Below are 25,758 nucleotides of genomic sequence, written 5' to 3' on the forward strand. Positions count from 1 at the left end.
CGCCCTGTCCTCCAGGTCCCTTCCGTGGGCCTGGCCACATCTCGGCACAGAGTCCCGGCCTCCTCAGTGTGTGCCTGGGCCTTGTGCTCCACTCTGGCTCTGCCCCTCACCTGTCTGCAGGGGTCTCACCGCTCACCTGCCCTTGCTGCCCTCCTACCCTCTGTGCCCCTCCTGCAGCTGTGTGGCTCTGCCACAGTCCCAGACCTCAGTGAGGTGTGAATAGGCACCGCGGAGTCTGAACGCCAAGCAGGGAGCCCAGGCCCAGGACGGTGTCCCTCCCGAGGGCAGAGCCCACACGGGTGAGGCAGGAGAGGCTAGAGGCTCGGCCCGGGGCCTCAGGGCTTCCCACTCACCTTCCCGCCCTCCTCCTCACTGCGTGACACAGGGCCGCCCCTGGAAAGACCCCTCTGCAGGCTCAGTCTGCCCCCAGCCCGGCAGAGCCCTGAACCTGACCTTCACCCTCTCCGTGCCCCACGGCCCCAGGCCCACGCCTGCCTGACAGTCACAGGGACCTTGGTAAAGGCTTCACTGTCCAGCTGTCCTTCCACATCGTGCCCTGTGCTCTAGGGGACTTCTGCTTGTCCGTCCTGGCCCCACCCAGTCTGAGCCCTCTGGTCTCCAGGTAACCAACAAACACCTGGGAGAAGATGGGGCTGAGCGTCCATCAGAGATAACCTGGCATTGGCCTTCTGGCCAAGGTTGTGCCCCTGCAGGGCAGGCACATCTGCACGCCCAGCCCAGCTGTCCCAGGGCCCTGGGCTCAGGATTCTCCAGGACGCCCTCCTCTCCCCTCAGGGCCTGGGGATGCAGGTCTGGCATGCGGGTCGTGGTGGCAGCCAGCAGCCCATTCCTCCCGGGGGTGCTACATGGCTGGCTCCTGACACCCAAAGCCAGTGTCCCAGGTGGGGCCGTGGTCTCCCACTCCCCAGCCCTTCTTCTGGTCCATGACATGCTTCTCCTACTGCACTTCTGCTAAGTCCAAACTAAAATGTACAGGCCTGGCGCTTTTCCAGCACTGGGGACTGAACCCAAGGGCTCTACCACTGGGCAGATCCCCACCCCTTTTGATATTCTTGCTTTAAGACAAAGCCTTGCTGATTTGCCAAGGCAAGACTCAAAATTGTGATGGCCCTGCCTCAGCCACCCTAAGTGCTAGGATTACAGGCATGCACCACTGTGCCTGGCTGTGCCTGATACCCTTAAAAGGGTGTTACTGGAAACGTCACCACAGAGGAATTGGCATTTTATAAGGAAACCCACTGGCTATAACAGCACTTACAGGGCCAGTCTGGAAATTGTGTTTTTTGGTACCGGGGATCAACTCAGGACCTTGCGCTTTCGAGGCGGATGGTGGCACCACTGAGCTAAATCCCCAGGCCCAGTCTGGAAATTCTGAGAGCAAACCCCAGAGCCAGGCCGAGGACCACCTGACCTGACTGATTGTACTGATCATCCGACAGCCTGGGACCACACAGCCAGTTGCTGCCCCCAGGGGCCTGCAGGCCTTGGTGCCCTGAGCCCCCCCCCCCAGCTGTTCATGTAGCATTTCTAGTGCCACGGAGGCTGGCCAGTCCTGCAACTTGGGGCTCGGCAGAGGCGCCACCCCAAGAGGGCACTGTGCCAGGGGCCCTTGCCCCCACAGCTGAGACAGAGCACTGGCAGGGCTCTGAGGACCAGCCTGCAAGCCCCAAGAGAGAAGGGCGGAGCAGGGCCAAGCCCACACCAGGCAGCTTTGAAGGGACAACGCCCAGCCAGCCTGTTTGCAGGCATGGCCCGCAGACCCACACCCGTGCCTCACTACCAGCGGCCCTGGGTCTGGCAGTGTGGACGTGACTGTGCTCAAGGCCAGCTTGGCCAGGCTGGCATTCTTCCTCTGGGGGTCACCGTGACAGCAGAAGCCGCTGCTCACTGAACTCAGCGCCAGCCTCAGCCCCGACCAAGCTGCAGGTGAAGCCCGGGTTTGCCAGTCATTTTACCGCCTCCTAAGGGACAACCTCATGCCCACCTGCCAGACACAGGCTGGGCCCCAGCAGAGGCTGTCTGCAGCCATGTGCCCACGTGCTGGCGACCAGGACAGTGCCCCAGCGGCCTGGGCAGAGGAGAAACTGTGCCAGCGGGCGGACCTCTGGTCCACACTCAGCAGGCTGGGACAGCCCCACAGCCCTGCCCGGGGGCCGCAGCAGTCAGGGTAGAACCACACTCAGACCAGCCAGGGGCGCAGAGGCCGCTCTGAGAAGACACTGTCTCAAGCCGAGCATGCCACTCGTCTGTGCGGCCCCTGCCCCTTCCCACAAACGCCCTGGACGGGTGCCTCAGGAACCCCCGTGGGGCCGGCTGGCCTCTCAGGTGCTCCCAGGCTGACCCAGCCCTCCCTCCCCAGGAACCTTCTCCTCCAACCCAGAAGCTGGCAGCGGGTGGGGAGGGCCTGAGGCTGGTCAGAGCCTGCCCCGCAGGGCTGGCACAGGGTGGGGATGACTGTCAGACCAGTGAGTGGCACTGTGCGGGGAGGGGACAGCTCAGCAGAGGCCCCAGTGAGTGGTGAGCACAGGCTGAGGCCAGGCAGGGTGGCCTCCTCTCAGGGACTGAAACACCCCTGAGGCTGGGTGCGGCACGCAATGAGCAGGGAGAAAAGGGGGCAGGGAAGTCAGACCAGGGCAGGGCAGGGCAGGGCAGGGTGGCTGTGGCCGAGGAGTGGAGGCAGGGTCCCCTCCAAGGACATCACAGCCCCAAAACCCAGCACTATTTGCCAAGGCATCGAGGCAGCAACGATGCCTGTCCGGGCAGAGGCGGCGCACACTGGGCTCGGGAGGATGCATTCAGGAGGCACTGAAGGAGCTCAGCAACAGAAAGTAGGAAAGGGTGGGTTTATTACGGAAGCCACCCAAGCTCTGGGCACGGGAGCACGCTGGACCTAACACTGGCTTGGTTGCACCTCCTGCCAGGAACAAGCAGGCTCCGCCGAGGCCTCTCAGGCACTTCTAGTAGCACTTCAGGGCCCACGGAGCACCTGGAGAGGGCGCCGGTCACTGCCCTGGGAGACAGCCCTTCCAGGAACACGTGTCGGAAGCTGGGAGTGAGGCCTTACTGTCCTACGAGTTTATGAGCAGTAAGGTCAGGGAGGGACAGCAGCTGTGGTGCTGGTGACCCATGCCAAGGAGCTGGAGGCGGCTTCTGGGCAAGGTCGCCTTTGCCCTCGCCCAGGGAGGCTGCTGCCCGACAGCAGAGCAGGACAGCACCACCTATGTGCGGTTCAGCGTCTGGAAGATGCGGGAGATCTGCAGCATGACCGGGCCTGTCTCTGGGTCGTTCATCCACTGCGTGCTGTTCAGCGGGTTCTCCAGCATGTCTTCAAAGGCTGTGGAGACAGCAGAGCTGAGCCCAGCACCCCGACTCCCCTCAGGGCCTCCAAGTCAGGGCGCGGGGCCACGGAGCTCCCCCCAGGACCGGGCGTGCCTCGCTGCCCAGTGCCCACACGTGGGAGGACTGAGCTCACACCAGTGCTAACTCGGCCATGCCTGCCCCGGGGACCAAGCAGCAGATCTGAAAAAGAACAACTGTCCCACAGGCCAGGGGGCAGCTGCCCCATCTGTGCTCATGGCACAGGCTCCGGAAAGCCATCTGGTGGCAGCTACGAGGACTCGGAAATCGTCTCAACTTCCACCCCAGCTTCCATTTAACCCTGTGCCTGGCATGGTAAATACTCTAGAGATGGTTCATGGTGCAGGAAAGGTCATGTCAGTCATCAGCAAATACTGTGCCACCTCACACGGGGACCTGAGCAGCAGGGGACTGACGTGGAGTCCTGGAGCCTATCGGCAGGGACACCGAGGGGTGGCCATGCTGTTTGTTAAGCTGAGTAGCACATGCGTGGCTCCTCATACATTTTTGTATGTACACAGAGAACAATAAAAATACACGATTACCAGACAGGCCCCTTACAAAGAAGCCAAAGCCGCAAGCAACCTTCTCCTCAACACATGTGCTCGCCACACAAGCCACAGGCACAGCTTGCCTGACCCTGGTGGGAGCCTGTCCACCTGAGCTGGCCTGGGCCCCAGGCCTGGCCCCAGCGCCACTCAGTACCACCTGTGCCCCCACCCAGGCCAGCGTCACGAAGGTGCACACACCTAGCAGCGTCTTAGGGTTGGTCAGACCCAGCTGCACCGCTGGGTTGTCCAGGATGGCCTGGAAGAGAGGGCTGTCAGGGTCGATGCCTTGGTCCAGCTCCTCGGGGGACGGTTTCCGATCCCCCAGCAGCCACTCGCACTGAAACCCAAGAACACGGGAGAGCCGTTAGCTCCTGGCAACACTGCCGACACAAGCCCTGCACCTGGCCCTGTCCGATTCTGCAGTTCCTGGCAGGTCCCCCCACTGCTGACTGGAAAGGACCCCAATACAACAAGCCTGTGTCCATCCAGCTCCACACACATCCGGCCAGGCTGGACAGTGAAAGGAGATCTGGCCTGGCAGTCTTAGCAGACTTGGCTCTGCAGGAGAACCTGACCACTGCCCCAGCAGCCAGGCCTGTGCTAGAGAAGGGGCCCATATGACTGCACTGCCCCAAGCCCACATACCCGGAGGGCTGGACACACAAGTGGGCACTTGGGCCTCAACCCTGTCCACAGTGGAGGCCGCCAGCCCACCAGGCCCACGGCAGGGCTCCTAGCAGCAGGTGGCCTGTGCACAACACAGGGCTCGATGTCCAGGTACGAGTAAGAACACACATCTACAAATTATACATCAGCAAGACATGCACACGCAAGGCACTGTTTTTAGACAGGCAAGGCCCAGAGTTTTCTCAGATTTCAATGGGGTGGGGTGTAGGAGATTGAACTCGAGGTCTTCGCACTGCGTTACATCCCCAGCCCTTTCTTATTTTTTATTTTGAGGCCTAGTATGTTGTCCCTGCTGGGTTCAAATTTATGTTCTTCCTGCCTCAGCCTCCCGGAGTGCTGGGATTGCAGGCATGCACCGCCCTGCCAGACTAGTACTTTCAAAGCTGTTTGCCACCTGAATCTTCGGCCCCAATGCTTCAGTGAACAGCACGGGCCGCAAGACAGCAGCAGAGCCTGACACCCCGAGGGCCAGGACGCAGGCTGGCCCACGGTACTCACGGCGGCATTCTGCTGGTTGTTGTTCACTCTGAGGGCGTCGAGCACCTCCTTCTCGTCGAAGCCCATCTCCATCAGGGAAATGACAGCCTAGGCAGAAGCACGCAGCCGGTGAACACCACCCAGGCCGCAGCACAGCACCTCAAGCACAGCCGCCACTGTGCCATCAGCCGCACTTTCCCACCAAGTCCTTCACCCCAGCCTCACTGAAGCTGTCCCAGATCCCAGTGCCCTGCGGGCCACATGAGCGGGACCTGAGCGGGGAGGAGCGGCCGAGCTGCCCACTGCGACCTCCAAGGCAGCGCTCGAGAAGGCCGAGTACAGAAATCCAGTTTAAATGGGATAGAAATGTCACTGTCTAGAAGGTGCTCTTACTCCGATTTTATCTTAAGCGCTAAAACTAACTTTAACATCTCATAGTTAACACTTAAGCTCTAAGTGAAGCATTTGATAATTCGTAGGGTGAATGGTGACCTAATCTTCAACTCTTTAGGGGACAGAATATACATTTTCAGGGCAAAAATCTCCTAGCAAGATAATACCTCCTTCACTTCATGCTAACCTTCCATGACACACTGTTCAGAGGTCAGTTTTGAGAGAAACTGCAAGGGCTTCCCCATTGCCCAGGGGCTCTGCTCATGTTCTGAGGCCCGAGCCCCACAGTCCCCTCTCCTGCCCCGCTCAGCTCTCCCCAGGACACCGAGACACGAGGACAATATGCGCATCACAGGCGGTCAGAGGTCTGAGAGCCCAACAGGACTTTGGTGGGGCAGGAACAGGCGGGACGCCCACAGGGGCCTGCCCCGAGCTCTGCGGGAAGCCTGAGCAGCACCCAGTCCGTTTGGGGCCTATCCAGTCTGCGCTGCTGGATGCTGCCTAAGCCCAGGGCCCCAGGTGTGCACAGCAAAGGGGGGCAGGGGCCCGTGCACTGCAAAAGAAAGGCCACACACAAAGCTGGGGGCCTGGAATTCCAAGGCAAGGTGGCCTCCTCGGTCAGCACCAGCGGCTACCACTCACATCAGGGAGCGGAGGGACTTTCTCGGGTGGCAGTGGGGGCCTGCACTCTTTTCTTACAGTGGCTAAGCTGTGTGGTCTCAGGACTGGCGCAGAAATCAGGCCAGGAGGGGCTGACACCTGGCCCTCAGGCCCTGAAGACCCGCACTCGAGGGCGTTCTGCACTCTTCCAGCACAGACGGGGGAGGAGAGGATGGCAGCAGGAAAAGGGGCCAACACTAAGGGTGCAGACCTGTTGCTTAGGAAGAGTCGAACGCAGGGCACAGTGGTACACACTGTAATCCCAGCTCCTTGAGAGGCTGAGGTAGGAGGATTACAGGTTTGAGATCAGCCTGGGCCACACAGGAGGCCACACCTCAGCAAAAGGGGCAATGGGGACAGTGATGACAAGCACAGGAGCCAACCATCAACAAACCCATAAGGACTGGGCAGGACCAAGACCTGGGGAGTTCAGGCCCCGCCTGCGGGTGCCAGGAAGCACACAGAAGAGCAATGCCACAGGAAGCGGGCTCCCGGGAGACCAGAGCAAGGACACCCTGCTGGGCCCTAGAAACCTGCCCCAAAGCAGCACACCAAGACTTTCAAACGCACAAGGAGGGACTCACAGGACCAGAAGTCACGTGATGGAGCCCACCTGACCAGAGGGGTGGGAGGCGGGGCTGCCCAGAATGGACAGACCCGGAAGTGGACAGACCCAGGCCTGTCAGCAGGAATGGGCTCACGGCCAGCGCAAGAAGCAGGAAGGCAGAACCTGAGTGGCTCATCCTGCAGGTCCCTGGGGACAGGCGAGATTCAACCCGGCCTGGCTGGGCGTCCTGCTCAGCCCTGCAGACACTCGGAAACCCCCTGCCTGGGTCTCTGTGGCCTGGCCACACGGGGTCCCCAGGGGGAGGCCCAAAGAAACCCCACACCACACCCTGAGGCAGGCACCCAAGAGCGGGCACAGCCATGATCTGACGGGAGCAGAGGTCAGAGGGGAACCAGACCCCAAACCCAGGCCCAGGAGTGAACAGAGAAGAGGCAGCGGGGAGCAGGGGCCTCTCACCTGGGCAACTCGCCCTGCGCCCCAGCTGCTCCTGCTCCCGGCCTGTGCCCGCCCCTCTGCCCCTGGCGCTGCCCCTCGGCCACAGCACAGCCCTGCCTCGTCCTCTCAGGAGACGACTCTGGAAATGAGCCCCTGGACTCAGGCAAGGACAATGCAGTCTGCATGCAGAAACGCAGCTCTGCCCAGACCAGCTTCCGGACACAGGCGCACAGGGCTGCGGGCCCACACGTACCCTCGAGTCGGCCCGGAACTCCCTTTTCCTGCGGATCTTCTTGAAGATCTCTGTGAGCTCGTCCTGCTCCTCGTCTCCCTCAGCAGCGGCCACCACAGCCTCGGAGGTGGCAGCCGAAGCACCTGCCACGGCGGCTTGCGCGGACTGTCCTGGAAGAGGCGTGTCAATGGCCGGGTCTTCCGCGTGCTCAATCAGCCACTCCATGGCCTGCGGCACTGACATGCTGTAAGGGGACAACAGACTCTTCCCAGCTCTCCCAGGGCAGGACAGGGCCCTCCCCGCTGGGGGCTCCGCGGAGGATGCTCTGGCAACCCCAGGCCGGCCCTCAGTGCTCCGTGGATGTGGCCTTTACCTCAGGCGCAGGGCCCTCCTCGCCCAGCACAGACCCCGCTCCCGGCACAGGCCCCCAAACTCATGGGCCCCGGAAGCCAGGGTGCAGCACCTGCCCAGGGTGCACAGGGAGGCCTGGGTCGATCCCCAGCACTGCAAAACACTTTCAGAACCCCACAGGCCCAGAGCAGGAAGGGCACAGCCCTCAACCCCTGCTGGCCCGAAGTCTGAGTGTCTGCAGCACCGACTTGGGAAGACCACCAGCATCCAGCGGATGACCAGCCAGTGTGGCCTGAGCGAGGGACAGGGCTTAAAACTCTCAGTGCACCCTGCAGCCCCAGCTACTCAGGAGCCCAAGGCAGAAGGACCACTTGAGCCCAAGAGTTTAAGACCAGTATGGACAATAGAGAGACCCTATCTCTACAAAAAGGCAAAACAACAAAAAAACCTCACTTTGAGACAAGAAAGTGACCACCTCCAGAGCACGTGTGTGAGGTGCCTCCCTAAGGACCGGCACATCCTGAAGACGACCCAGTCAGAGCCTGGAGGGGCCGGGACCCAGCCCCGTGTCCCCGACGTACTGGTTCAGCCGGAGGGCCTTGCAGGCCCTGCTCTCCGGAAAGCCCATCTCCGTGAGCTGCCGCAGGGCGGCCTCATCCACCCGCTCGTCCTCGTCTTCGTCCAACATAGCTGCAGGTGACAGGGAGATGGGTGAGGAGCCCCCGCCTCGGCACACAGCCCCATCCTGCCCCGCATACATCCAGCATGCCCTGCAGCTCAGGACGCCCGAACACGAGGGCCGGGAGCCAGCAGCCATGGCCCCAGTGGGAGGCGGAGCTGGACGCCGGACACCACACCAGTGCCTCGAGGGCCAAAGTGTGAGCACACAGGGTCACAGGGCCCCTCTGGGCACTGCTCATACCGTTCGCCTTCTTAAACAATTCAACTGCGTCAGGGTTCAGGGCTAACAGCTTCTGTGCCACTTCGATGAGAGATACCAGGATTTTCCGGAGCTCCGTCTGGAACTGCAGCAGGGAAAGAGAGATTGTTTCTCTGAATGTCAGACAAGGCGACTTGACCTGCAGCCCCCGTGCTCACGCCAAACGTGGGAGTCCACATGGTGCTGCCCTCCTACTGGGCACCAGGCAGTGGACAAGAGGCCGGGCAGGGCCAGCCCGACCCTCAGGAGGCGCCACAGGACCGGAAGGGGCTGTGTGCAGTGACAGCACCAGGCTGGGATGGCTGCTGAGCCCGGGTGCCGCCTTGGCTGGCTGGTGGCCAGCGAGGTGCAGTTGGGGACCCCGCTGGCCACCCCAAAGCAGCAGAAGCACGAACAAAGAGCTAGCAGGACACCCTGAGACCCCACTGCCCCAGCTTCCACCAGGCACGGCCTGGAGAGCACGAGCAGCCATGACACCCACCAGGCGGGGCTGCACAGAGGCGGCTGCAGAGGAGGCACCTGTCCCGGGCCACATGGGACCCTGGGGTGCCCCAAGAGAAGGGCGCTCTGAAGGCGGCCCAGGGCTCGGGCAGCACTAGGATCAGACTGGATCGGGGAAAGCCCAAGGGGCCACCCACCACACCACAGCATGTGCCAGACCTGCGCTGGTTCACACGGCTCCCCAAGCCCTCTGTCTCCAACTCAGGAGGGCTCTCCAGACCAAATGACCCAGAGCTCAGATGTCTGCTGAACAGCATGGCCAAGCTCAGGCAAAGCCCTCAGGTCCACCCACAGGTACCTGTGCTTCCAGCCCTGCCTTCAGGTGTCTTTTGCATTTCTCGTTTTGAAATAATTTTAGATTTACGGAAATGCTGCAAAAGTACTAGAGTTCTTGAACACCCTTCCCCACTTTCCCTGAGCAGTTTTTGTTTTGGTTTTGTTGGGGTTTTTTTTAGACGTGGTCTTGCTATGCTGCCCAGGCAGGCCTCAAGCGATCCTCCTAAGTTGGCCTCCAGATAGCAGGCCCAGCCCTGCTCCCACCCAGCCCACCCGGCACATGCGTGCAGCACTCACGTCTCTCGTGGTGGTCTGTACCGCAGCCCGGTCTGTGCTGCAGGCCGGCAGGCCGGCTGTTGCCTGGAGTATGGCCTCCTTGTCCGGAGCCTTCTGCTCCTGCCTCTTCTGCATAGAGGGCGGGAGAGTCAGCAGTGAGCTCTGGCAGGGGTTGAGCCCGTGGGCCGCACCTCGTCTGTCTCCTCCACGTGAGGGCGGTGACCCTGCAAAGCTCTGTGCTTGGGGGCACTTAGGCCCCACTCCGCCCACCGTGAGCCTGCGGGGAAGACAGGGAGAAGCAGGACCAAAAAAGACCACAGAGGCCCCACCGATGGCGGAGAAGCCCGGAGGCTGAAATGCAGGCCCGTCCTCACGCTCCGCACACCTCCTGAGCCAGAACACAGGGATGAGGGCAGCGGAATGGCCCGAGAGCACGCAGAAGACACAAAACCAGGAGGGGAGGCACCAGCACTCAGGAGGACAAAGGTGCACAGAGGGTGGACAGAGCCGTGGGCTAAGGCCACAACCCCACGGGGCCGCCAGCCTCCCAGATACTCCTCGGGACCGGAGGCCACAGAGTGGGCTGAGCTCTAAGGGCAGCTGGGCTCATGCAGCTCCTCAGAGAAACCAAATCCCTCACTGAGAGCTGAGAGCCGAGAGCCAGGGCCTGTGGCCCAGGAAGCGGGCAGAGGCTGCTTCCCGCACCAGCGGGAGACCCAGCCATGGGGTCAGCCACGAACAGCACAGGCACCAAGAGGCAACACAGCCAGGTGTGCAGGGCAGATCAAGGGAGACAAAAGCCAGGAGTGGACAGGAAAGAGAAAGGCAGTGGCAAGGGACGAGCTGGGGAAGGGGGAGCACCCCAACCCACTCTCGGGGGCGCAGCAGCCACAGAGCGGACAGAGGGTGAGGACAGTGGCAGAAAGCAGGCTCACCTGCCAAGCCCTAAGCTCAGAGAAAGAGGAAGTCGGAAGGGGAAGCTGTCAAAGATGATCCAGAGCGGAACTTCCTGAACTCCAACATCCGCATCCCCCGCATCAACACGGCCAGCACAGAGGACAGGACACGCGCCAGAGCCCAGGACGGACCCAAAGGTCCCGCCGGAGCAGGGTGGGCCAAGAGCAGTGCCCTCGCTGCCTGACACTGCCCGACTGCCCTTCCCAGACGCCGGAGGAAGTTGCTTCCACCAAACTGAGGCACAAGGCAGGTTGCCCCTCGAGGACACAGCAGCGGGACTTAAAGGCGGCAGGCACCTTCCACCCTGCAGCTGGGGTCGGCCACAGGCCACAGCCAGCTCCTGGAGAAGCCCCTGACCCGTGGTGGCCCTGACCTAGTCAGAGCCCCACAAAGATGTGGCTCCATTGGCGGGGCCCATCTCTGGGAAACTCCGCCACTGGCAGAGAGGACAGAGGGGCCTTGGGCCAAGGAGCTCGAGCACCTCCAGAGGTACAGTTTCCCCCACCCCGCTAGCGCCAGCAAGAGATGGCGCTGTCAGCTGCCTGGAGAGCCTGGAAGCAGCCTCTCCCCAGAGCCTCCAGCCAAGAACACGGCCCCAGGGCCTGGATTTCAATGCTCGAGACCCCGGGCAAGAAACGGCTCGTAGGTGAATGACGAGACCAGCACTACCCTATGGAGACAGGTCTGTGACGCTCTGCCAGGCGGAAAGGGAAAGCTACACACAGCCCTGACACAGGAAAAGGAGAGGGAAGACCTGGCCGTGTGGGGCTGGACCAGCACGGAGGGACGGCGCCAGCGGGCAGCCCGACGCTCTTACCCGGTGCCAGAGTTTCTCACCTCTGCTAAGGTCGACAAAGTCAGTGAGGCGATTACTTACCCCAAGAAAAAGAAAGCTGTACAAAAAGATCATCCTAGCCTGGCCCGGTGGCTGCAATCCCAGCACGGGGTGGAAGGGTCACAAGTTCAAGACCAGTCTGGGTAACTCACCGACCTAGCTGCCTCAAAATGAAAAGGAAGACCTGGGAATGCAGCTCAGCCAGGGCCCTGGGCTCAGTTCCTAATACCATGAAGAGAGAGAGAGAGAGAGAGAGAGAGAGAGAGAGAGAGTGTGTGTGTGTGTGTGTCTTTTTAAAACAAGGTCTTGCTGTGTAACCTCAGCAGGACTTGTGACTCTCCTGCCTCAGCCTCGCAAGTTCGAGGCCAGGGCCGGCTGGCTTCCCTAAACAATCTTAACGTGCTTTTCTTGTGGCAGAAAGCAGTGCTCAAATAACAACAGCAGGCCCACTGAGCTCATCTCTGGGAGGAGGGGGTATGGCGCCTTGGCCTAGGAAGCTGACAGTAACTGAGGAAACAGCGACCCACGCACATCCCTGCAGAATCAGAAGAGCGGCTACAGGTGCCTCACACAGTCTGACTCAGCTCTGAGAGAAAACTACTGATTTTACTAAAGGATTTGCAAGATTTGCCTTTTTTATCATTAGTGAGCTGTAATTCCTTTTTTTATTAAGCTTATTGGTACATGTTAGGTATAGAATGAGAACATTCATCATTGGGAATTTGTACCTTTCTATGAAAAAGATTTGCCTTTTTGAATACAGGTGTTCTTTTGACTTAGAAAAGTTAATCATAGAACCATGAGTGAACAGCTTCCAGGGTCGACTCTGCAAGCAGGTGCGGAAGGAGGAAGGGCAGGCGGGCGGCTCTGCTGGTCCTGCACGCTGCCGTCAGCAGGCTTCGGGCTGTGCCCAGAAACCCTGCCCACAGCAGTCCTCAGAAGCAGGCCTGGCTCCCGCCCACCCGCCCACACCCACGCTGTGGCCAGGTGTTTGGAGATAAGGTGGCGCAGCCCAGGGTGCTCCTTAAATATCCAGCCCAGAGGGAGCCCCAGAATAGCTCGCCGCCCTCAGGCCCTGGCCCAGCCCCAAGAGCTGTTCCCTCTGGGTGAGCCCACTCCCTGGAAGAAACACCAGCACCTCAGGATGAGGGATGAACCGTGAGGCGAGGCAGCTGCTTTGCACCAGGGCACAGGCCCCCTGCTGTGGTGTAGGAACAGAAAAAGGTACACACAGCTTTGGGGACACACCTCGCAGTTTCCCCGAGGCCGTGAGCTTTCGGGAAGATGCAGACCATAAATCAACCCCTGGACTCCAGGACACCCAACTGTCCAGCAGGAAGCAGACGAGACATGCACAGGTGGCCTCCAGACGGCAGAGCACAGCCCGCGTGTTGCCCTCCCTGGGCGGAGCTCCCTCAGCAATGCTCCTAGGGACCCTCCGCTGCTCAAGGACAGAAAGGACAGCAGAATGCGGAGGTTAAGCCAGACGGCAGCGCAGCCCTGAGCTTTTTCAGAGCTGGGCCCCAATGGGAGACATACGGAAAGTTGGTTCAGCAGCTCAGCCAGCCAGAGAGCGGCCCCCGCCACAGATACTGTGACCCAGCACAGGTGGGCCAGTGAGTGACCAGGAGACTCCCACTGAGAGCTCTCGGGGCGGCGGAAACTCACCTTCTCCTCTGCAGAGACTTCAGCCATCCTGGGCAGGGGAGCCGGGGCTCGCTTCCTTACCAACAGGAGGACATCTGGGGAAGAGCACATCAGCCTGCTAAGTGCAGCACAGTCACAGCCCCGAGCGGCAGGCAGGGTGCCAGGCACCCTTCCTGAGGGATCCTCCCGGCTCCCTCCTAACCCGGAAGCCCCCTCAGTTTCCGCAATGCCTGCGTGGCCCCAGCTGACCTACGGGCTCCTGGGCAGGAGGACAAGGCTGTGGGGTCGCGGCTGCAGCCTGGCAGAGTCCTGGTGGCCAAATGCCTCGTTCTCGTGGCTGCTGTGAAAGTGTGTAGGCTGCAGAGCCAAGACCCTGAGGCGTGGCTGGCCCCCACGCGCTGCTGGTTACCTCCCCCTCGCCAGCCGGGCCTGAAGGCCACGGCAGTGGAGGCTGTGAGTGGCACCCCAGGGCCTTCGCCTCCAGGACGCCCATAGCAGTCGGTGGTTACTCGGCTTGGAGACCCGAAGCGGGCACGTGTAGAGGCACATCTTACTACGAGGCCTCAAACAACTGCCACAGCCTTCATTTCCAACCCAAAAACAAAACCTGCAAAGCTCTAGAGTCCAGGTTCGCTTTGAGACAGAATTAAAAATAAAGCTCATGTTCAGCTTCTCGGATGCCTGCTGCTCACTCAGTTTTGATCTCTGCGGTTTTTCACAAATACTTCATTACACACACTTTTTTAATAAAAGAAAAATAAAACTAGAGTCAATCCAGTTTTCTCGCTCAGAGCCAACTTGGGACATGACACTGGATGTGCACCGCAAGGCCTCTGGCCAGCCCCGGCTCCTCCCCGCCCAGCACCTGGTCCCGGCCCAGCTCCTCTGAGGCTCCTCACCTCGGTCCTGCACGTTCTCCTCCAATATTGTCCTGGTGTCACTGAGCACCCTCTCGGAAGCAGCGTGGATGAGCTTGTGGTGGGTGACGTTTTTGGGGTCTTCTAGGCTCCCGTGAGCACACTGGGGATAAAATCAAACAATATATAACAGAAAATAATCATAATATGGAGCCAGGGATTTAGCTCAGTGGATCACTGCCTGCCTCGCAAGCCCAAGGTCCTGAGTTCAACCCCCAGTACCAAAAAAAAAAGTCATAATACCCATAGTATTATAGGGCCTGACATCTGGGAATTCCCACGTGGGAATTTATGAGGTTTTCTCCCTAGCTGAGACATTAAAGCAGAGCTGAAATCAAAGAACCCTGTTAAAGACAGAAAGAAATACCACAAGGCATGGTCCCTGGCCTTCAACTTCACCACCCACTCTACACTCCCAGGGGAGCTCAGAACTCAGACACACAACACTCTAAGCAGTGACAACCCAAAATGCTTTTCTGGTCTGGAAAGATCTGCAAAGGCCTTTTTATGTCTTTTCTTCAGTATTAGAGACTGAACCCAGGGCCTCCACATTGAGTTATAGGCCAGCTCTTTATTTTATTTTATTTTATTTTAATCTTGAGAGAAGGCATTGCTAAGTTACCAGGCTGGGCTCCAACGTGAGACCCTCCTGCCTCTGCCTCCCAAAGAGCTAAGATTATAGGCATGAGAAAGAACACTGGCTCCCAGAGTCCAGGAACCAGGCCCTGCCCACCGAACACCTCGGCCTCGGCTCACTGAGGGACACTGCACACAAAGATGGGTAGAGGTGTGCGTGAGTCACCAGAGGCCTGGAGCCCAGCGATGCAGGCGTGGGGGGCTCTGAGGTCCTCGGCCCCCGACGGAGATGGAGACCGTCGGGTGCAGCGGTGAGGAGGGGGCAGCAGCCCGCCCTCACGGGGACCCAGGACGCCACCCTACGAGCACGACACCAGGCTCCCTTGCAGTCCTGCCCGGTCCCTTAGCCCCTTCGCTCACTGCTGGCAGACCCTGCTCACCACATCAGCAGCCTCCTCTCTGCCATACACACGGCTGCCAGAACGCACACTTGTCGCAGGGCGGCAGCGTCAGGGGTCCCATGTGGCTCTGGGCCCGGCCTGAGCGCCAAGCACACCACCTGACAGCAGCCCAGGCTCGCCACTGCCCACCCAGCCCCACACTGCGCGTCCCCTGGACAGAGGCCCGGCTGGACTCCAGCCCTGCCAGGCCCAGGCCTCGGGTGGGAGAGAGTGCACAGGCCCCAGCAGAAGTTTGCTCACCAGCTCCCTCTGCCACACCGAGGCTCAGAAATACCCAGCGCACACTGCTAACTGGAAAAGGGAAAGGGAGGCGGGTATGCACTCTCAACACTGGCACTGCACCAGTAACTAGGATTTTCCATTTGAGGAAAAGTCATGAAGGCTTCCAGGGTCAGCAAACATTCCCCGAATGGCAAGGCCGAGGGGAAGGGCTGGACCTCAGCTAGCAGCCAGCTGTGCTGTTAGCACAGCCAGAGCAGGGCTCCCTCAGCTTCCCTGGAGCTTGGCCACAGCACTGCTCCAGAATTACGGGCTTTGCCAGTCTGGAAATTCAGACAATTCTAGTTGCCATGTCAAGTTCGGAATAGTCAAGAAGCTGGGCGTGGCGGCACGCGCCTGTAATCCCAGCACTCAGGAGGCTGAGGCAGGAGGACTGCCATGAGTTGAGGCCAGCATGAACTACATAGCGAGACCCTGTCTCAAAAAACAACAAAAAAAAGCAAAACAGAATACAGTCCAGGAAACACAATTTTCCAAAATAATCCTCATTCTGGTTTCCAATCCTCATCCAACCATCCATCACCATGACAACAGCACCGCAGGGAGAAGACGGAGGTGCGAGTCACCCCCCATGCACGACCCCTCCGGTCCTCTCTGCATCTCTGCATGCGCCCTGGTGAAATCACCTCCGCGCCCACCCTGTCCCATGTCCTCCCACAGGAGCCGGGCCTTAGCTTCTGCTCAGACCCGGTGCACTGTTACACGGAGTGGGCAGGGCCCGAGGCTTCAGGGGCCTGGGACATCTCAACCACACTAGCAAGGATGCTGCTCCATTCTGGCATTTACATCTCAGGCAGCGTCCTCTTGACATCCTGAATGCCCTGCGAGCTGAAGGGCCGCTGCGCCCCTCCCAGGCCTGAGCGGTAGACGCTAGAGACCGCCACGGTGAGCCCACCTTGGACAGAACAAAGAAGTGCAGGCAAAACAGCACTCCATTTCCTTCCAGCTGCAGCAATAACCCCTTTACTGTGGCAGTGGGCCCCAGCAACAGCAGGTGCAGGGGCAGTGGGAAAAGAGGGAAGAAAAACACCAGGACAACACTGGTGTGGAGTGCACAGGGACACTGGGGACAGGACAGCAGGCTAGGACACACGCGCCTCAACCCCACCACCTGCACACAGCCCCGGTTCCCAGGGCAACATTCCAGTGCACAACCGGAGCCTGTTCCTTCCTAGCCAGGGTTTTCTGACACCAGCACGGATGGGACACAAACACGGGCATTCTCTGATGGCTCAGCTCTCCAGCCCATAATCTATGTCAGCTGTTGGGCATGAAATTCCTGTGCAGGAGCAGGGAACTGGCAGACGGCAGCTTCTCACAGCACACTGCCAGGTGGAAAGCAGGGCAGCAGGCAGCGTGCATGTGTGGCACAGCACTGAGGGGCAGACCAGGAGAAGGGATGCCCATACAGGGCACGGCTGTGCACTCTGCCTTTAGGCTTCTGTCCCCTCTCATCCCCCACCTGTGCTCAGATCCCCTGCACCTGAGGAGACTGCAGGGTGGGATAAAGTCCCCATTTACAGGAGGATAATGACCAAAAGAATCTCAACTGATACAATCTCAATACTTGCCAGGACAATAAATATCACAGATAATTAGCATCATATTGAAACTGGCTGCCTAATTAACCCCAAGTGTTCCTGAAACTTACCAGCAAGCATCCATGGGTCATTTCCTAGTCCCCTTCCTAAAACACTGCTATATGACTCTGACGTGAGTCCGCAGAGTGAATGCGTTAAACTCAATGCCACGCCAAGACAGTGGACATTCCATGTCCCTGCGATTTGAGTTGACAATATATTTTACTCCTCCTGTGAATTCTCACATTTGTTTTGATGGCCACTCTGGGCCAAGTTCTGGGCTAGTGCATTCAAACCAAGCCACTGAGGAGCCCATGGCAGAGGGTGGTGCTTCTAATCAGTGGAACCACATGGGCTAGGTTATTAAAAACACAAGGGGCCGGCCCCAGTGGGATGGTGCACACCTGTAATCCCAGCACTGGGGAGGCTGAGGCAGGAGGATCACCCAGAGTTCAAGGCCAGCCTGAACTGCATAGTGAGGCCCTATCTCAAAACCAAAAAAAAACAAAAAAAAACCCTAAAATACAAGAAAGCAGCCAACACACCTGCCCCTGAGCATGTGAGCCTCCCTGGGGTGGAGCACTGAGGCTAAGACCCCCAATGCCCACCACATTCAGTACAGTGTGCTCCACGCGGGGCTTATACCGGGGTGGGTCTCCTCACACCGCCTCTGACAGTTACAGATGGAGTCCACCCAACCACTCCCGAGAGCGATGACAAAGTTCTCTCGGGCAGCGACCGCAATCATAACTGGAAGTTCACCCCTAGCCTTATCTTAGAGAACAACCTGTCAAGTGTACAGACACTCGACTGCTCCCACAGCCCCACTAGAAAGCTGTGGCCACCTTTAACCCAAATCTTGACAGGACACCCTAGACGAGTCAAGTCTAGCGCTTCCCTGGGCCACTAGGCCTCAGGGACAGAGCCTCACCTGACCTTACTGAGGTGGGTTTAGAGGCAAAGTCTCAAGAACTAGCTCCGAACATTGACAACCTAGGAGCTAAGGAGCATCTCGACCTACGGAGCGATCCTTCTGTCTGGGAGAAGACCCGGTCCGTACCTTTGGCTAAATCGACTTCACCCCCACAGACAAGCAGAGCGCTATTTTAAGTGACTCGAGCTCAGGGCCAAGCCTAGGCTCATAGGCAGCCCCAGGAAACAGATCCAAGCAGCTGCTCGGCGGAGAAGGGAAGACGCCTCTTAAGGAAGGGACCTGCACTAACGCTCAGCTCCTGGGGGACCCGGTGAGAACCCAAACCTCACCGCAACTGCAGCAGGCACAAATCTCAGCCAGGACTCTACCTTTCCCGGCGTCGTCTCCCCTCCGCCCCGCCTCCCGGCCAAATGCAGAAAGTAGAGGGTGGCCCAAGGAGAGATGGCCTGGTGGCTGGCAGTGGCCGACCCCCGGGGTACTTCTCAAGTACCGAGAAGGGAGGCGCACAGGACCTGAGAGCCCCGGGCTGGCCGCTGGGTGCAAGTCCAGGCGGGGCTCCGACGAGGGGCCGGGCCTTACATGCTTGAGGCAGCGCTCCTTGAGCTTCCCCACCGACGTGTCCTCGGTCGCCTCCTCCAGCCACTCGGCGCCGTCGGCCGCGCAGATGTGCAGCCGCAGCACCTGACCTGCAAAGATCTTCTCCTCCTGCACGAACATCTCGCCACCACCCGGGCCAGCGCCGCGGCCCCGGCCCGTGAAGGTCACCAGGGCAGGCGGGAGAGAGGGCGGGAAAGCAGGCGGGGGTGGGGCCGGGCCACGCCGCTCGCTCCTTCGCTGGGCCGCCCCGCCCCGGCTCCCCCCTGCACGGCCGTCAGTAACTCGCGGCCGCCCCAGAGATCGATCGCTTCGCTGCTGCAGTACAACCGCCGGGGGCGCGCTGTCTCCGCCGCACCGGAAGTGCGTGAGGACGCTCCAGTGGCAGGCGGAGAATTGTAGTTCTGCGGCAGGCACCCCACTCCCACCGCGCGCCGGAAGTGCGTCATGGTCACGCCAGATGCGTGCTGGGGGTTGTAGTTCTGTGGCCTCCCTTGCCTTCTGAGGCGCCAGGCAACCTGGAGGAGGAGCTCCGGCTGGGCGAACCGGCGAACTGACGTGCTCTCCAGGCCAGGCACACCTGGCTGTCAGCGTGAGCGAAGATAGGATGTGAAATAGCGAGCCATGGTTTATATTGATTCCATGTGTATATTGAATACATATTTTGGAATTAAGTAGAATACATTCCTAAAATTCATCTTCGTTGGAGACAGTTCAGCGGTAGAACGCTTGCCAGCACGCGTAAGGACCTGGGTTCGATCCCCAGCACCGCAAAGAAGGAGCAGTTCCACCTGTTTCTTCTTGCCTTTTTAGGACATGGCCACTAGGAAATCTTAATTGTATATGTGGCCCATATTTTGTCTCTTTTGGACTGTACGGCCTTCGAGTAGAGATTTTCCAAATGAGGCCGCAGACCACCCTCCCCCGGGACCTTGTTAGAACCGTGACTCTCATGGGCAGCCTGGGTGCACCTGCACAGCGGCCTGGGGAGCCGGGGTCTGCGGGAGGCCCAGCCTGCGGCTCCCTGAAGGGAGGGGCTTGCTCAGTGGACTCCTCTGTGGCGTGGGACTTGCCCAGGTGTGCAGAGGACGCTGTTTGGCCGGTATGCAAGCACCTCTAAGGCTCTGAGTCTCCACCACCCTCAGGTGATGTCCAGACTCCTGCCGGCTCCAGAACACCTGCAGGCGGTGTCGCCCCGCCCACCACGCTTACCCCAGACCAACCCTCATAGATGGCTATGAATCCCCACCTGCCCTGCTGTGTTCAGAGTGACCCCCGTCTCTCTTCCCAACACAGACCCCTTTGCTGCAGCCCCGTACTTGTGTCATTTATCCTGAATAAAGTCTTCCTCACATGCTTTATTGGATCATGTTTTTCTTTAACAACTAACTAAAATGAATGGTTCTGTTTGGGTCAGAACTGGCCCTGACTGTCTGCACACGTTCATTTCATCCACTCGGAAACCTTTCTGAGCAAAGGCCAACCAGAGGCCACACATTCACCCCCAGCCTTTCCTCTTGGCACCCCAAGGAGAGACCTGGGGTGAGCAGGGGTGGGGTGCCTCTGACTGGGGAGGAGGAGCGGGGAGGGAGGAGGGGCCTGCAGCAAGCGGGCGCTGGGGAACCCCCCACCAGGGAGCGTGGGGCTGCGGCACATTCCCAGCGTGGGAGCAGTGGAGGGGAGTGACCTGGCTGGTGGAGACAGGGCCCCTGGACGTGCAGGCACAGCCTGGTGGAGGTGGCCGAGGAGCTGCTGAATGTACAGGGCTCCCTTGGAGAGCAAGGCCTGGGCCGGCAACAGAGTGGACCGCTGTCAACAGGGCTTTGTAGCTATGGTGGTGCCACCCACACCTGTGGGAAGCCCGGTAGGAAAACTGGAAGGGCGGGGAAGGTTCTGCGACTTCGACCCTCGTGGAAAGGGTGAAGGCTTTGAGGACGAAGTGGGACCCACATAAGAACCTGAAATCACAGAGCGCCCAGGGGCCTGGCAGGCCACAAGCCAGCTGCCCTGTCAGCTACAACCTCAGTGACACCACGAGACAAACCGGCCTCACTGGGGTCCTGAAACGACTCCATTATGGATCTTGAGTTGAGAGTTAGCAGAGGCTCTGCTGGCCTGGCCAGGCTGGACCCAGGAACATGTGCGCGTTGTCCCAAAGCCTGAGCTCATTCCCAGCAGCCCCCGTCTGTGGCAGTGTCCTCTCCACACCTCCCCAGTCCCAGCTAGGGGCGGAGTCAAAGTGCTGGGACAGGATGGGGCCACGAATGCACTCTCAGTGCGGGTCTCGGACTGTGACGAAGGGCCGAGTGTCCGGAGGAGCTGGCTGAGGATAAAGAGCGAGAGCACCACTGACAGCAGAGGCCCCGTGAAGAGGGCCGTGACAGGGCCACACCACTCCTATGAGGAGGAAGTTGGACACACCGCCAGGCTGAGCACACAGGCACCTGGACAGCAACTTCTTCCGGCAGGGGCTGGGTCTCTGTGTGGCCCACACCTCCCGGTCTCCCTGGGCTGGACAGCGTGGCCCCACCCCCTCCCTTGGACACCACATGGCTGCACAGGCGGAGGCTCCGGCCTGGGCCGGATGTGAGTACATGGAGGCCGTGAGGGCGGCTCTGAGGCCACCCCCGCTGGCTGCAGCATCCCTGGCTGCCCCGGGATGAGGCTGCATTCGTCCCCTGTGCACAGCACAGCCACCCTGGTGTGGCCTAGGAAAGCACCTCACCTCCCAGTTCCGAGGCCAAGCGTGGAGAAGCCAGGTATGGCCCAGTGCCCTCCGGATGCTGGCGGTGGTGGAGGGGTCCCGGTGGCTCTTCCACTGCTGGCCGCTCCAGACATCCTCGGCTGGAAGCTGCTTCAGGCCCAGCCCGCCTCCCTCTCCCGCATCATCTCTCCCCGTGTCACCTTAGTAGGGCCACCCTAACCTACAGTGGCCTCACCTGAGACCCTTTGTCACACCCACGAAGTCCCTGCCCAAGCCGGGTCCCCTCTGCAGCCCAGGTCAGGACGAGGGGCGTCTCGGGGCTGCCAGGGGCCAGCACACTGCAGCGGCAGGTAGAGGGGTTCAGCTGCATCCCCACAGGGCGTCCCCACCCGTGGGACCCAGGCCCCTGTGTCCCAGTGTCAGCCTTCAGCGTGCAGGTGAATGCGGGGAGCGGCACCTTCTCCTCCTCCTCCCCTCGTGGTCTGTCGGTGATTGACCGAGTCTGAAGCGGCATCTTTTTATTTTTCAGTGCTGGGGTTTGAATCCACGGCCTTAGTACTGAGCTACACCCAAACTCTTTTTTTTTTTTAATTTTACTTTTTATGTTGGGACAGGGCTTTGCCAAGCCACCAGCTCGTCCAGGCCGGTCCTGAGCTTGCGGGGCTCTTAGCTCAGCCTCCCCCCAGGCGCGCTCCGCCTCCGCAGCTTCTTGAGGCCGCCTGCTGGTCAAGTCGGGAAGCTGCACCCCCGCTCCCCAGTCACAGCGCAGTCCCGCCCTCGCCCTGCCGCTCGACCTTGCTCCTGCTCCGGGTACAAAACCAGCAGATTCTTCAGAGCCCAGGACCTCCTCCTCCAGGAAGGCCACCCTGGCTGCCTCCACTTGGCACACTGAGCATGTTGGCAAAATAGTCCGAGGGGCCTGGGAGCCGGCATAAGCAGTCTCCCCGGGGGCGGCTCCCAGCCAGGGAAGAGCCAGTCAGTGGCCACCCCCACCCTGGAACTCAGGGCAAAGACAGAAAGTGGCAAGGGGACCACCGGCCGAGTCCCTTCCAGCCCGTGGCTGTGCTGAGGCCCCAGACTTGGAACCGCCTCGCTGAGGAGGGGCGCTCTGGGGTCCAGTTGGCTGGCTGGGCACCCTGCTGGGTCCCGTCCCAGGATTCGGCGTCCATGTGGACGTGGAGGAGCTGCCCAAGCCCCTGCAGCTCAGCCTCTCTGGGGGGCTCCTTTGGGGTTCACACCTCCTGGGAGAGGCTAAGGGGTGCCGTGTGCAGCTCTTCAAGGGGCACCCACCCCAAGCTCTGCCGATGCCCCGGCCAAGCTCGTGGGCCCCAAGCTCTCCCCAGCCCCCCAAGCCCAGGTACTGCTCCCCAAAGCCTACCTTGCGCCCCAAACCCCATCTTGGCCTCCACTTCTGTAGCACACAACTCCCACGGCACCGTGGCTCACCCCCATGGGCATTCGCTGAGCACCTACTGTGTGCTGCAGGCCACTTCCGCCTGTGGGGGTGGCCAGGAGGTCCCGGGGTCCCAGCCTGGTGGAGACCAGGCCCAGGGGCCCTCAGGGACCAGAGACAAAAGCAGCTCTGACCATTTCCGGCGAAAGGGAATTTGCACAGGGCTCCTGGGTGCCTGCCCGACCCAGAGGACCTCGCTGGCCCGGGGTCACACTGCAGGGCGATCTCCAGGGCCACTGCCACCACCTCCACACCCCAACCCCCCAGGCTCGGTGATACCAGCTGTGCGGGGTCCCCTCCCGGTCTGCCAGCTCAGGCTTCAGCTGGCCCAGGACCCCGAGGGAGTCAGCGAGGCTGAGATGCCCGCTCTGGCCCAGGGCCTGGCGTGAGCAGCCACCCCAGTGGCACCCAGGGCCAAAGACCTCAGACCTCAGAGACCTCCACCAAGCTGGAAATGCTTCAAGAAAGTGAAGGTGCGGTGGTGCCCAGCTGTAATCCCAGCACTCAGGAGGCTGAGTCAGGAAGATCACTGCAAGTAGGAGGCCAGCCTGGGCTGCATACTGAGTTCCACTCCACCCTGAACTACATATCAAGAACCTGTCTCAAAAAACAAAAACAACCAAAAAAGGAAAGTGAAAGCTGCTAGGCATTGTGGTGCACACCTATAATCCCAGCACTGGAGAGGCTGAGGCAGGAGGTTTGAGAATCTAAGGCCAGCCTGGGCTGCACACTCCAGGTTCAACCCTGTCTCAAAAAACCAAAAAAGGTAAAAAAGTGGAAGTGGCAGTGCCTCAACAATATCACTAGAGGGCGCAGGCGAGTTGTCCTGCCTGGAGGGGGCACGCTTGGGGTGCCGTGTGTGCGTGCACATGAGTGCATGGGGGCGTCCTGCACGCATGGTGGTGGTGTGCAGTGCGTGTGAGCATGTGTGCCGTGTGGGTCACCTGGGACCTCGGGGCCTGGCATCCCCAGGTCCCACCCCCAGGAGGGCGCAGGAACAACCTCAGCGAGGGGGAGGGGGCGGCTGCTGAGAGCAGCTCCAGGCCTGCCCTCTGCAGAGGAGACGGGGCCCACGGAGCAGGCATGGCAGCTGGGCACTTGTGCTGCTCTCTGCCGAGGCCAGACCTGTCGAACTGTGGCTCCTGGAGGCTCCAGCTGCCCCAGCACCTCAGGCCACACCAGAGCCACCCTACTGGGAGCCGGGGCCATGTGACCGACCAGGTGACGAAGGCCACAACCCAGAGAGTGGGTCCACTGCTCCACAGGCTCGGCTTCCTTCCCCATCCAGGAGGGCACGGCCAGCGGTGAGCAGTCAGGGCCCCTCTGTCTGGCTCCGAGGGCACCTGGCAGGCCTGTCCACCTTGGTGGCTCCTGCTGTCCTGTGCAGGTCTCAGCCATGGCCTGTCCCCATCTCCGTGCCTTCTCTGCATGCAAGGACCTGCAGATCTCCCAAACTGTCTCTGAAGACCCCATTTCCAAAAAGGCCAGGCTTCAGGCACACAAGTTCTGGGGGACCCTCCTCAAGTCTGCCCTCACCAAGAGGTTGCCGTTCACGGCTACAGAGCCCTGTGCCTGGCTACCGCACCCCCAGCTAAGCCTCCTGTGAAGTTGGGGCTCAACCTTGCCCTTTCGGGTCCCCAGGGCGTCGGCTCTGAGGTCTTGGAGTAGGACCAGGCACTGGGCTGGGAAAGGGCTGCACCCCCACCCCCACAGCCAAGGCATCAGGAGCCTGTGAAATGTGAGTAATCCCAAGGTTAATTAATTATTACATTAAAAATGCGCCCATCCAGGGGCCCCGCAAACAGGAAAGTATTAATCACCCGTTTCCTCAGACTGACAGGCGCATTTCCCTAAATTCCTCCGCTGCTGACTTAACCAAATGATAATCTCCCATGAAGTCACAGCTCATGAATATTCCACCATCGCAATTTGCTTTTTAAAAGGACAGACTTATTATTTCATTTTTAAGTTTGCTGTCATGAATAATAATTTTCCAGCTTGTAAGATCATGAAATGGCAGGGACCATCCTGGTCTGCCAGGAGCTAGGCATCTGACCATGCGGCCTGCCAGTCCCTGCTACGCTGGGGACGAGACGACAGATCTTCCTGCTGCCAGTCCTGACAAGCGGTCAGGGCAGAGGTTCTGACTTGGAGGGAACGGGCAGGGAATGAGCTGTCCCCTCCTCCCTCCACCTCTGCAGCCATCCACGCCATGGGGCAGGTAGGCATACTAGTCAGCTTGTCAGGCTGGGACACAGCGTCTGACACTCACAACTTACAGAAGGGCACTCAGCTCATGCTATCACAGGGTGCAGTCCATGGTGGGCTGGCTCTAAGCCAGGAACATCATGGTGGAGGGCCTGTCGAGCAAAGATACTTGGTTCATGGTAGCTGGGAAACAGCAGGGACCTGTGCTGGAGAGGAAGTGGCCAGGGACCAGCCATAGACTCAAGGCCACACCTACGATCCACCCAGACACCCAGAGGTGCACCTTCCTGATCTCCCAGGCAGCTCTTAATCCAATCAAGCTGACGCAGTAAGGTTCACCGTCCTGCCATCTGTGACTGGGTGAGGGAACAGGAAGTATGGCCCCAAGGTCAAACACACCGACTCCAACTCCTGCTCTGCTGTGGGCTTGCTGTGTGATCTCGGACAAGATAGTCAGTTTCTCTGGACTTGCATTTCCTTCTCTATAAACCAGGAGCAGCCGGCCAGTCAGACTCCAGGGTACCCAGTGCCAGGGCCGGGCTTCCTCGGCCCTGGGAAGACAAGGACAGGCCCTGGCCAGCTGCTCAGCTCCTCTGCCATGATGTGACATAAATGCCGATACCCGGAGTGGGGCAGCTTCCCGGGAGCACCTCCCAGCGCAGTCTCCATCACTGAGGCAGTTACAGCCGCGTCCAAGTGTCCCATAAGCCACGGCAGCTCACCAGACACACATGCAAGCGGAAGTAAGATTTCACGGCGCCCTTCCCACACGAGTGAGGCCGCCCTGGACCCCGTCCCTCTGCTTGGGACTGGCGCCTCTGCGTCTCCGCCTCCAGAGTGAGTCCCTGCTAGAGGCCCCACGGCTCCGGGCCGGGTGGCAGCCACCTG

At 60.1% G+C, this 25,758-nt stretch overlaps 1 protein-coding gene across 1 annotated transcript; it reads right to left on the bottom strand.

Annotated features, from left to right (window-relative positions):
• Positions 1 to 2,850: 2,850 nt before the first annotated feature.
• Positions 2,851 to 18,843, bottom strand: Ubac1 (UBA domain containing 1). The gene is made up of 10 exons (XM_004848879.4): positions 18,491 to 18,843; positions 14,064 to 14,184; positions 13,186 to 13,259; positions 9,747 to 9,854; positions 8,655 to 8,757; positions 8,314 to 8,422; positions 7,403 to 7,625; positions 5,115 to 5,201; positions 4,128 to 4,266; positions 2,851 to 3,355 (listed from the first exon to the last, which is right to left on the bottom strand). Exons 1-10 carry the CDS (start codon positions 18,626 to 18,628, stop codon positions 3,240 to 3,242), a joined length of 1,218 nt encoding a protein of 405 aa, XP_004848936.1. The 5' UTR covers positions 18,629 to 18,843; the 3' UTR covers positions 2,851 to 3,239.
• Between the last annotated feature and the right edge of the window lie 6,915 nt (positions 18,844 to 25,758).

The sequence above is a fragment of the Heterocephalus glaber genome, unplaced genomic scaffold (assembly GCF_053883595.1).
Source record: "Heterocephalus glaber isolate CG9 unplaced genomic scaffold, H.glaber_assembly_v1.0 deba00001479, whole genome shotgun sequence".
Taxonomy (NCBI): Eukaryota; Metazoa; Chordata; class Mammalia; order Rodentia; family Bathyergidae; genus Heterocephalus; species Heterocephalus glaber.